Here is a 12,998-nt window from a genome sequence, read left to right as displayed (position 1 = left end):
CCTTATGATCATGAGTCCAACACATGTTTTTAAAGCCATAATGTGACATTGGATGTTTGGTTGTTTTTATGGTTTGTAGTAGCAGTGCCCAAACCAACCCTGGGGCATCAGACCTATTGTAATTAAGAAATTAGTGAAACACACATCAAGCAGGGGTTCACAGAGGTATTGTTCCAAATATATCATAGTCCCTCTGCGTGGCACCTTGGGTAAGTATCTTCTACTAAGCCTCAGGTTCACCAAAGCCTTGTGAGTGGATTTGGTTGATGGAAACTGAAAGAAGCCCGTGATGTATGTGTGTGTGTGTGTGTAGGTGCAGTCATGGCTGTGTGGTAAGTAGCTTGCTTCCCAACCACATGGTTCCATGTTCAGTCCCACAGTGTGACACCCTGGGCAAGTGTCTTCTACTATAGCATTCGGACAACCAAAACCTTGTGAATGGACTTGGTAGATGGAAACTGAAAGAAGCTCATCTATCTTTTATTTTTATCTTTTATTTGTTTCAGTCATCAGATTGTTGCCATGCTGGGGCACTACCCTGCAACCCCAGTACTTTTTTTTTCAAGCCTGGTACTTATTCTGTTGATCTCTTTTGATGAACTGCTAAGTTACAGGGACATGAACACACCAACACCAGTTGTCAAGCAGTGGTGGGAGACAAACCCAGACACAAAGACACACACACACGATGGGCTTCCTTCAGTTTCCATTGACCAAATTTACTTGCAAAGCTTTGGTCGGATCAAGGCTATAGTAGAAGATACTTGCTCAAGGTACCACACATGAGGTCGGGAAGCAGGTTTCTTACCACATGGCCATACCTGCATCTTTGATCTTATGTCTGCTGGTTCAGCACTGACCTAGGGCTAAACAACAAAAACTATATTTTCTGTCCACAATCTTTCCCAAACCCAGATAATTCTTTGTGTTTTATTTTCCTTTCTCTTCCCCTAGAACAACAGATTATGTCTCAACCTTGGAACCATGTCTTACTGGATTTCCTTTTTAGGGTCCACAACCTGGCTGATTTCTCTGACTCCTTACTTTCACTGATCATTAAGGTAAGTCTGTCTGTGCTCTGGGGTTACCATTTCTGTCATACAAATAATTTATCTACCTCTGCTGTAGACTGACCACTAAAATAAGAGAGCTTTTACACTGAAGAAATAGCAACCAGGACCTCTCTCAAATAATACCCTAACATCTTTGATCACAGTCCTACAGGATCTGGACTGACCTGAAGTTAAACAACAAAAACAACACCATCACTAGTACTTTTTATGTAGCTCAATCATCAGTGCTTTTTATGTACTACCATCACCTGTGATTTTTATGTGACACCATCACTAGTGCTTTTTACATGGTACTATCACCAGTACATTGGAGGCACATGGCCTAGTAGTTAGAGCAGCAGACTCACGGTCGAGGGATCGCAGGTTTGAATCTCAGACCGGGTGATGAGTGCGTTTATGAGTGAAACACCTAAATTCCACACGGCTCTGGCAGAAGGTAATGGCAAACTTCTGCTGACTCTGTCGCCATAACTTTTTCTCATTCTTTCCTCCTGCAACGGACCGGCGTCCTGTCCAAGTGGGGAACCTACACGCCAAGGAAACCAGGAAACCGGCCCTTATGAAGCCAGGCATGGCTCGAGAAGGAACAAGCAAAACAAAACATCACCAGTACATCTTACATTCACCATCATCGGTGCATTTTATGTGGCACCAACTTTAGTGCTTTTTACATGGCACCATTACCAATGTTTTTTATGCGGCATCAGTGATTTCTTTCAAGACACCTAGTTTTATTGTTGCTATACATGTTTTTCACAACAGTTCTTGGACCATGAAGACTGCATTGAGCTCATGAAGTACCACATGAACAATATGTTGAAGAATGCCCACATCATGTTGAAGTTTGGTCGAATCCAGCCAGAGCGAGTTCTCATGTGGAGTTTGTTACACAAGGTAAAATGCGTGTGTGTGTGTATGTGTGTGTGTGTGTGTGTGTGCATGTGTGTGTGTGCGTATGTGTGGGGGAAAAGAGAGAGAAAGGGGTAGGGAGAAGTGGGCATTATTTTTTGCTTATTTTACATTTTTCTCTTTTCAGTCTTTGGACTGGAGCCATGATGGAGCACTACCTTGAAGGGTTTAGTCAAACAAATTGACCCCAGTACTTGTTTTCTAAGTTTGGTACTTATTTCATTAGTCTCTTTTACTGAACTGCTAAGTTATGGGAACATAAACAAACTAGCACTGGTTTCCAAGTGGCAGTGGGGAACAAACACAACACAGAGACATACACATATGGAATGGCCTTCCTCACAGAATCCGTCAAGAAAATCCATTCACAAGACATTGGTGAGCCTGCAGCTATAGTAGAAAACATTTGCTCAAGGTAGCATGCAGTGGGACTGAACCCAGAACCATGTTGTTTCACAACCACACAGCCTTGTTATTCTCATTTTTATTTTATTTTATTTCTTGGTCAGTGGTTGAATTAGACTGCTTTTGACCAAGACTATTAGGAGAAAAGGAGGAAACTATTTATGGTAAAGAATATTTAAGACAAAGTGGATCTTGTTTAAGCAGGGAAGTCAAACTTATTTGGGCTTTGTTGAGTAGATTAAAGCACAACAGGCTTTGAACAGGTTGAACACTGTCCCTGTTCTCCTGATTTGGCCCCATCTAATTATCTCTGATTCTTCCTTATCTCATCCACCCAGAGCAGCTTATTTGTTCTAAACAGATGATTTTGTTTAAATTATAGAAATCTTTCCTCGTATCTTTTGATCTTAACTGCACTCACTTTAATCTTTTGTTTCAATATATCTGATATAACTAGAGTGCCCTAATCCACCAGGTGGTATTTCTTATTCATGTAATTCTGATCTCTTTCACTGAGCCTCATATAACAATTCCTTACTCCCTAAATCTTACTTAAATCCGTCTGCCCTTTCCTTGAAGGGTTCTTTGTACTTCTCTTTAGTGGGGATTCTGTTTATCTATTTATTAATTATTCACTTCTTTAACTACAATTTATATGTCCTTTGTTATATCTGTTAATGTTGTAGTATCTTCCTTTGATCACCTTTGATATAGTCCTCCATGTCTTGGGCCCTAGTGGCCAATAAAAGAAAGCATTATTATTTTTTTTTTTCCTTCTTTCTTCAAATTTTCTTCCGTTTCCCACCAAGTGTTTTCGGTACACCTAGGGCAGAGAAGCTCATTGTATGCATTCCCAGATTACACATGCAAATTCACAGATAAAATATGTATTTAAAAAGTAAATAAATAAATAAATTCATGAATGGATGTTTTCACAGCGATAATACTCTTCTCAGTACATGACTCTTTCCACGTGTTGTTGTTTTTATTATTATTATTATTATTATTATTATTATTATATTATTATTATTATTATTATTATCATCATCATCATCATCACCATTACAGAGTGAGAGAGCAGTGCATGCCATCAAAGTGATACTGGGATACAAATATATGAAGCCCAATATGCCCGTCATGACTACCCATCTGATAAGGGTACACCAGGCACATGCATCATAACCATCACATTGATGCATTGTTATCTCATATCAAGATAAATAACACATGACCTTACAGGTGGGGACCAGTTAAGAATTTTATTCAGATCGAGTAGCCCATCCCACTCAAAAGGTCCCTCAATAAGGCTTGTTGAACAAAACACCTATGTTTCCAGAGGGGAATTATTCAAACCCCAAAGAATCCCTCTCAACACATGGCTATGATGCTCCCCCACTACTTCTGCTCGTGATCAGAGATGCACATATCATCAGCCACCAAGAGACATGCTCAACTGGTTAAGGTCAAACAACTGACAAGCAAATCTGTGGTATTGAGCAGAATATTTGCTGTAGCCCATCTTTTATACCAAGACAAACAATGTACATGATAACACTTCCAATCAGTTAAGATCAGAAGCCATGAGAGCCAGCACCTGGTATTGCATCAGGGCATTTATTTTCAGGCAAATCACGGACAGTGGGGTTCCTCGGTTATCCCTAGAGGCCTTCCTATATCAGGAGGGTCACATCTCTATCATCGCCCCTACTATTTTTTTCCTACCTTTGTATGTTATGGTATATGTCCCTTCTTTTTCAGTGTATACCATGTATACTTACTTTTTTTTTATCATTTCATTATTATATGTAAACCCCCACACCTTTATGTCTGTCCCTGTATTGTCCCCCTCATCCTTCACCCTGGTAGAAAATAAATGAAATCATTATCATCATCATCATCATCATCATCATCATCACCACCATTATTATCCTCTTCTTTCAATTTTGTTTCCATTTCTTGCCGAGTGTCTTTCCAACACCTAGGGCAAAGAAACTCACTGTATACATTGGCAGGTCATTAAAATAAACATATCAGATTGTTCATTTACAAAGTCATGTAAAGAAAAAATAGTGTGGAAGAAAAACAGAGAGAAAAAGGAAAGAAAAATTTATCATTATTATTATTATCATTATTATTATTATTATTATTATTATTATTGAGTGACACTGGGGTAAAATATACGAAGCCCGGTATTATTATTATTATTATTATTATTATTATTATTATTATTATTATTACTATCATCATTATTATTATTATTATTATTATTATTATTATTATTATTATTATTACTATCATCATTATTATTATTATTATTATTATTATTATTATTGTTATTGCCTTTGCACAGCTTCTAACACTGGAGATGTACTTCAGTGTCAGCTGTTCTCTACCAGTGAACTAAGGTAACACCTCTTATTTTTCGAGCACCTTCCAGAGTATTTGAGCAGTTCCAAGCAGTGCTGTTTTTGTTTTGCAAGTACTCCACCCTTATTGCAGCCCCTATTTGTTCCACATACTTCTCGAGATTTTTGCTCACTGTTCTCAGGGCTCCAACAATTATTGTTACTACTACTACTACCTCTTTTATCAACCACAACTGCTTAACTTACCAAGCTAACCTGTCATATCTCTCGACTTTTCTTTCTTATCACATACCTTGTTGTCAGCTGGGCATGCTATAACTATGATCCAGCATAGTTTGTTTTCTTTCTCAACACTATGTCCGGCTTTGTTTTCTTTCTCAATTAACACTACATCCGGCTTATTATTATTATTATTATTATTATTATTATTATTATTATTATTATTATTATTATTATTATTAATTATTATTATTATTATTATTAATTATTATTATTATTATTATTATTATTATTATTATTATTATTATTAGTATTATTATTATTTTGCAGTTGACAAATGTTGCGATGACTTGTGATGTTGATGAGAGTTTAGTACTCAATGTCAAGGCCATGATGGAAGACAGCAATGACAGTACACAGTGAAGAGTACAAGAGAAGTACAGGAGGAGTATGCATCAAATTCACATGATATGTACGAGATCTGATCAATAAGTATCTGGACTGTTGCCATAGTAACAAAGCTAAAGCATGCAGAGTAAAGCTGCTTGGCACAGATTGACCCTGAACTCTGTTGTGCATACTCTCTTGCTTTACTTGCTTCAGTCATGTGACTGTGGCCATGCTGGAGCACCACCTTAAGTCAAGCAAATCAACCCCAGGACTTATTCTTTGTAAGCCTAGTACTTATTCTATCAGTCTCTTTTGCCAAACCGCTAAGTTATGGGGACTCAAACACACTACCATCGGTTGTCAAGCGATGTTGGGGGGACAAACACAGACACACAAACACATACACACACACACACACACACATATATATATATACGATGGGCTTCTTTCAGTTTCCATCTACCAAATCCACTCAAAAGGTTTTGGTCGGCCCGAAGCTATAGTAGAAGACACTTGCCCAAGGTGCCACACAGTGGGACTGAACCCAGAACCATGTGGTTGGTAAGCAAACAACTTACCACACAGCCACTCCTGCACCTATTGAGGAAAACTTTTTGAAATCTTTGTGTAGGCCTCTGAGCAGGTATTGTCAAGCTTTTGGCAAAATTTGATGCAGATTCTCTGCTCAAGTTTCCCTGTCATGGTGACACAACACACCTCCCTTCTAAACACTGCTGTAAACAGCGGAAATGAGCTAAAGCATTAAAACTTAGTGCACATGCACTGCAGATTTCAAGGTCAATCTGTGTCAAGTGGCTTCACTCTGTGTGCTTTAGCTTTATTACTATGGCAACAGACTTGATACTTATAGATCAGACCACGTATGAATGCTTGCAATTGTTTAAGAACACAAAATGTGTAAGTGCCTGTGTAAACAGGATAAAGTGGAACAACAGAAGAAAAAGAGAAAAAGAGAATATAGAAGTTGAGTGAAGTGGAAGGAAAATAAGATGAAGAGGAGACCTAAAACATAAGGTAGGGACATGATGTCTTCAAATTTTCCCTTTTTTTTTTCTCTCAATCCTGAAGAAGGTTTTTGTTCAAAATTTTGGAAACCCTGCTTTTCATAGCAAATATACTTGTTTGTTATATATTTGTCAATAAATACAATTGTTGCTGATACAAATCACTGCCAGGCTCCTTGAATTCTGTTTTTTTCTTATGTATGTATGTATGTATGTATGTATGTATGTATCATCATCATCATTTAACGTCTATTTTCCATGCTGGCATAGGATGGACGGGTTGATAGTTCTGGTAAGCTGGTGAGCTGCACCAGGTTCCAAACTGATTTGGCAAGGTTTCTATGACTGGATGCCCTTCTTAATGCCAACCACTCCGAGAGTCTAGTAAATGTTTTTTACATGCCACTGGCATGGTTGCCATTGACCTGACACAGGCATTGGCCACGACTAGTCTCACTTGGCTTCACAGGTCTACACAAGTATATATCCCCAAAGGTTTTGGTCACCTGTCACTGCCTCCATGAGGCTCAACACCTGAACAGTGCTTTTTATGTGCCACTGGCATGGGTGCCAGTCAGACAGCACTGGCATCAGCCATGACTATGATTTCACTCAGCTCAACAGGTCTTCACAAATACAACATATCACCCAATGTTTGAAAGGTATTTTTAAGGGCCAGTTACACAACACTGGCATTGGTCACAACTACGATCTCACTTGGCTTTATGAGTCTTCTCATTGCTTCCATGAGGTCCAATATTCAAAGATCGTTCTTCACCTCCTTGCCCCATGTCTTCCTAGGTCTACCTCTTCCACAGCTCACCATTAGAGTACAATACTTCTTCACACAGCTTGTCCATACACATCACATGACCATACCAGTGCAGTCATCTCTCTTGCACATCACATCTGATGCCACTTCATTCCCAAATTTTCTCTCAGGATGCTTACATTCTGTTGTGCAACCACACTGACATTACATATCCAGTGAAACATACTAATATCATTTCTTATGTCCTCAGCTGTCATAGCCCATGTTTCATTGTCATGTAGCACAGCTGTTTGCACAAAGGCATCATACAGTCTGCCTTTCACTCTGAGAGAGAGGCTCTTTGTTACCAGCAGAGGTAGGAGCTCTCTGAACTTTGCCCAGCCTATTCTTATTCTAGCAGCTACGTTTTCAGAGCATCCACTCCTGCTACTGACTTGGTCACCTGTGTAATGGAAGCTATCAACTACTTCTAGTTTTCCTCCCTGGTATATGATGGAATCTATTTTCTGTACATTTTTAGTGCTATTTGTGTATGTATATATATATATATATATGTCTTGTGCACACTTTTCAATGCAATGTATGTCAGAAGGTTTGCAAATATAACAGAGGCCTGAAAAGACATTTTAAGATCTACAAAAATCATAACTTATCTACAGCTCTTGGTGGTCCAAATCAAATATGCAATCTGTGTGGGTGTCTTTTCAAGAATTGTCCAGTTTAAAAAGCGACATCAGAGGCCATGATGGTTCTAAGGTGTAAGTACAGGAGGTGGTCAAACTCTGCATAAGGAGTGGACAACCATCATGTGTGTGTGTGTAAATATATATGTATATATATATAATTATTATGCATTTAAAGGGCACAATATATGTATTTGAGCACTACTAATAGTTTCAAATGTTGAGAAATACTCAAACATATTCTTCAGGCACAAACCACATATCCATAATAATAGAAGAAACATGAATAAACTGAGAAGGCAGAAAAAACTAAAATGCAAAAGATAAAAATTAAAAAACTATTCTCCTTAGACCTTAACTGCTAAAGCTAATTAACTCTATGTTGTCTGCAATACTGAATATACTCAAACATTCTCTTATCCAAGAGTGTGGAATCTTGTCATCAGCTTTCTTATAATCTATTCTTGGAATTGTTAAATTTTTCTTTCTAGATTTTACTTAATTTAGAATTGATTTGTCTATGTATTAGACCATGTGTTCCTCTAGTCTCCTTGTGACCTTGGCAGCAAATTCTGGCTGTCAAGGTGCTCGTAAATGCTTTCTGAGAGTATTCCTGTTAACAGCTTCCACACTAATGATAAGCAAGTGATTGATAGCTGTATTACCCTTGCTTTTGTCTTTCATAAGGAATACTGTTCCCCTTCTAGTCATCCAGTCTGGTATTACTCATCCATTCAAGTAATCCTGAAGATGTTCCCTCAGTTTCCTATGTAAGCTACTAAATTTCTTTAACCAGTACCCTTGAACTAAATCTGGTCTTGGGTCCTTCCAATTTGGCATTTTTCCTAACATTTTACTCATTAATGCACTGGTTAGTCTTAGATCTGGCTGCTTCTCATTGACTACTTCTTCCCTAACTTTCTTTAACCACGCTTCATCTAGATTATGACTGATTGGCTTATCCTAAATATAACTATAGAACTTTCTAGCTTCTTCTGCATTAGGTTTCTCATCTTCAGTACTTCCTTCTACACTTTTCATTTGGCTATAAAATCTCCTCTGGTCTGTTTCAAATAATTTGTTCTGTTGATACTGATCTGATCTTTTCTGATATCTGGAAAACTTACTGTTTCTATGATACCCTGTTTCAACTCTCCCATGACTAACCCAAAACCTTTCTTTTTGATGAAGTATTTTTCTCAAGAGAAGATTTAAATCTTGTCTTGCCTAACTTTTTCAGGCTTCTATTCCACTCAGATCTTATTAGTGTTCTTGCTCTTCTTATTATTTTAATTTATTATCATTCAAATTCATGTTAATATTTTTGTCATCATCATTATTAAAAAGGCAAAAGTTTGTGCAAAAATTTGAAAGCAATATTGTAACTATTATTTTACTGTGTTTAGTCTTTCGACTGTTGCCATGATGGGGTATCACCTTCAAAAATTTAATTGATCATTCTGACCTCAGTACATATTTCAATCTGGCATTTATTTTATGGATCTCTGTTTGATGAACTGCTAACTTTGAGACAATACTCAATTTAACAACAAATGTAAACACACACACACACATTAAGTGGTTGAGAAGTTTGCTTCCCAACCACATCGTTCCAAGTTCAGTCCCTCTGAAACTATTTTTTAACACAGCCCTAGGTCAACCACAGACTTATGACTGAATTTGGTAGATGGAAACTGCAGTGTTGTTCATCAGAAAATGACTAAAAAACATATTTATAAAGAAGAGTTGTTTGCCTCATACTGTTCCTGTACCAATTCTGCCCATAAGGAACAAATAATACAGTGTGGCTCAGTCATAACACCCAGGCAACACCAGGCTGCATTGCTAGTATGTATATATATATATGTATATATATATATATATATGTGCGTGTGTATACTCTTTACTCTTTTTACTTGTTTCAGTCATTTGACTGCGGCCATGCTGGAGCATCGCCTTTAGTCGAGCAAATCGACCCCGGGACTTATTCTTTGTAAGCCCAGTACTTATTCTATCAGTCTCTTTTGCCGAACCGCTAAGTGACGGGGACGTAAACACACCAGCATCGGCTGTCAAGCAATGCTAGGGGGACAGAGACACACAAACACACACATATATATATATATACATATATACGACAGGCTTCTTTCAGTTTCCGTCTACCAAATCCACTCACAAGGCATTGGTCGGCCCGGGGCTATAGCAGAAGACACTTGCCCAAGATGCCGCGCAGTGGGACTGAACCCGGAACCATGTGGTTGGTTAGCAAGCTACTTACCACACAGCCACTCCTGCGCCTATATGTATGTGTATATATATATATACATAAATATATGAGTACTTTTATACACATGTACATGTGTGTGTGGTGTGTATACACATGTATATACAGGGTGTGATGTGTAAATTGTTGCCGTTTTATATTTTTAATTTTGTGCATGCGCATTGCTTGTTTTTGATTTTGTCAACACAGTATAGTAGGGTCAGTTGGGCACCGTTTGTGAGAAAAACAGCACCATGATGCAATTCACTCAGGGACATGGGAGTGTCTGAGTTTCTTATCAAGCAGGTAGTGCATCAAGACATTCGGTATTCCTCATAGATGAGAAAGGGCAAATTTTTTATCCCAAGCCATCAAGGACAAGAGGAAAGACTGTGCTGCAAAGCTTTTGAACAAACTCAAGCATCCACTCCAACCAAACATGCTTTGGTTTTTCTCAGATGAAGAAAATTTCTGCCAGGACCAGATGGTGAATACACAGAACAACCATTGGCTTGCCATGTCCCCAAAACATGTACCAAGAGTGATAAAATCAAACATCCTGTCAACATCATTATTTGGAGTGATCACCAGTGATGGCAATGTTGTGCTTGCAGTCATCTTGCCACACAGCCTTGGAATCAACACGGAGGCCTACATCAAGTGCCTGGAGGAGGTAGTGCTGCCCTGAGTCAAAAAGGTGGCTGCTAGAAGACCCCTATGTCTGGCAACAGGACTCTGCACCATGCCACACAAGCAGAAGAACCCAGTCATGGCTGTCAGACAATTTCTGTGACCACATCACCCCCTCACATCTGGCCACCTAACTCCCCTTGATTATTATGTGTGGGGCGCAGTTGAGTAAGAGACGAACAAAACTCTTTGTAACACGAAAGACGAACTCAAAGCAAAGATTATGACAGTATTGACCAACTTAAACAAGGAGACCATCCAGAAGAGCTGCAGAAGATTCCAAAGTCATCTGGAGGCCGTGCTTGAAGCCAATGGTGATTTTATTGAATAAATTTACTCTTTAGTATTTCAAGATAATTTTATGTCAGTGTTATTTTCAGTTTTGCATAATTTAGATGACAATATATACACTGTACCCTGTACATATACATGTACATGTATATACATATACATATCGATATGTATACATATACATACATGCACATATATATACACACATGCACATATATGTACACACATATATATCCAGTTTGATATTTCCAATTTTTATTCGTCTATTAATCCTATAGTACTTAATAAGGCACTTTGGCTTGCTCATAACAAAGCTGGTCTCACCCGAGAAGAAATTAATGTTGTGTTGGCAGCCAGAAGATCTATTATTAAATTTGATGATAAGTTGTGGGTCCGTAAAGACACACCAGATAGTTTCGATATACCTATGGGAAGTTCTGATTCAGCACAGATAGCTGATTTGGTCTGTATATACATTCTTTTTGAAATGGCTGAAGAGTTCCCTAACATTTATGGAGGTCTATATCGTGATGATTGTTTACTTTACCTCCAAAATGTTTCTAACCAAAAGGTACAAAAAGTTAAGAACAGTTTAGTTAATTTTTTCAGTAGAATGGGCTTAAAAATCGTTTTTGATGACGATCTGACGAAGGCCAACTTTTTAGATATTACCCTTAATTTACACAGTGACTCTTACTTCCCATATCATAAACCGTTGACCAATCTTAAGTACATTAGCAAATTTAGTAATCATCCTGGAGCAATTACTAAGAATTTAGTTAAGAATATTTCATTTAGATTATCTAAATTATCTGCTAATGTTGATATTTTCAATAATAACGCTGAATTCTATAACTCTGCCTTAATCAAAGCAGGTTATACAGAAAAAATTTTCTACATTGATTCTGCTCAGTCTAATTGTAAATTCAATAATGTAGATAAGATTTCTAGTCGTAAAAGAATTATTGATAACAAACATAACTTACGCACCGATACAAAGCGAATGAAGGCAGATAACCCTTATTTATTCCCCTATTACCGATCTAAAAGTAAATATAACACCTTCAAAAGTAATTACGCTATGAATACTAGTAAAAATATTTGGTTAATAATTCCTTACGGGACAAATTAAATCTAATCTCCCACTGCTGTTTCGTCAAGCTATTGCTAGGAATTTTCCAAATAATTCTAGATATTACTCTATAATTAATTCACATAAGGTTAGGATAGGTTTTTCAAACACAAAAAATCTCTTGCAAATTATATCTTCTCATAATAACAAACTGTTAAATATTAATACATTTACTAATACTAACATTAATTAGCTACTACCATCCAACCCTCTAGAAATATTAATAACAAGGTTATTGTATCTGAAGTCAATCCCAATAGAATTAATTTATGTCAAGTAACTCTAAGATTAAAAATTCTATATACCAGTGTATAATCAGTACTCGTAATAAAGTACGATTTTACATTGGAAGCACATCGTTAGAGTTATCTAAGAGAATTTCTATCCATTACTCAACATTTAGAGATAGAAATAAACGGAATAGTACCGGTCTCAGCAAACTGATTTGGAATTTAAAAGACCACAATGAACAATTTCATTTGGAATGGTTGATCCTCTCAATTTCGATACCATATGACAAAGGCAAGAAATTCTGTCTTCTCTGCAATTCTGAGCTATTTTTCATTATTTTTTCTAAAAATACTCTAGTAAACACGGTTATAGAATGAGCATACAGATGTAAGCATTGGCAAAAGCATACTTTTAGTGCATATAAGTAGTCTCTATCATTATATATAGTTTAGACTTTAATTTCCTTTATATTTAACATTCACTATTAATATCCCTACTCTTTCTGTTAGCTACTTATGACGTTATATCATATAACGTTTTTTTAAACAA

General features: G+C 37.2%; 1 protein-coding gene across 1 annotated transcript in view; it reads left to right on the top strand.

The window, feature by feature from the left end:
* Nucleotides 1-5,516, top strand: part of LOC118768257 (meiosis inhibitor protein 1-like) — a 193,508-nt gene extending 187,992 nt beyond the window's left edge. Inside the window, exons 28-30 of the mRNA XM_036514370.1 lie at nucleotides 955-1,061; nucleotides 1,836-1,967; nucleotides 5,303-5,516. Coding sequence (XP_036370263.1) covers nucleotides 955-1,061; nucleotides 1,836-1,967; nucleotides 5,303-5,395 — 332 coding nt within the window. The 3' untranslated portion in view covers nucleotides 5,396-5,516. The remainder of the gene's footprint in view (nucleotides 1-954; nucleotides 1,062-1,835; nucleotides 1,968-5,302) is intronic.
* Nucleotides 5,517-12,998: the final 7,482 nt, after the last annotated feature.

The sequence above is a fragment of the Octopus sinensis genome, linkage group LG27 (assembly GCF_006345805.1).
Source record: "Octopus sinensis linkage group LG27, ASM634580v1, whole genome shotgun sequence".
NCBI lineage: Eukaryota > Metazoa > Mollusca > Cephalopoda > Octopoda > Octopodidae > Octopus > Octopus sinensis.
This window is presented reverse-complemented; position numbering and strand designations above follow the sequence as displayed.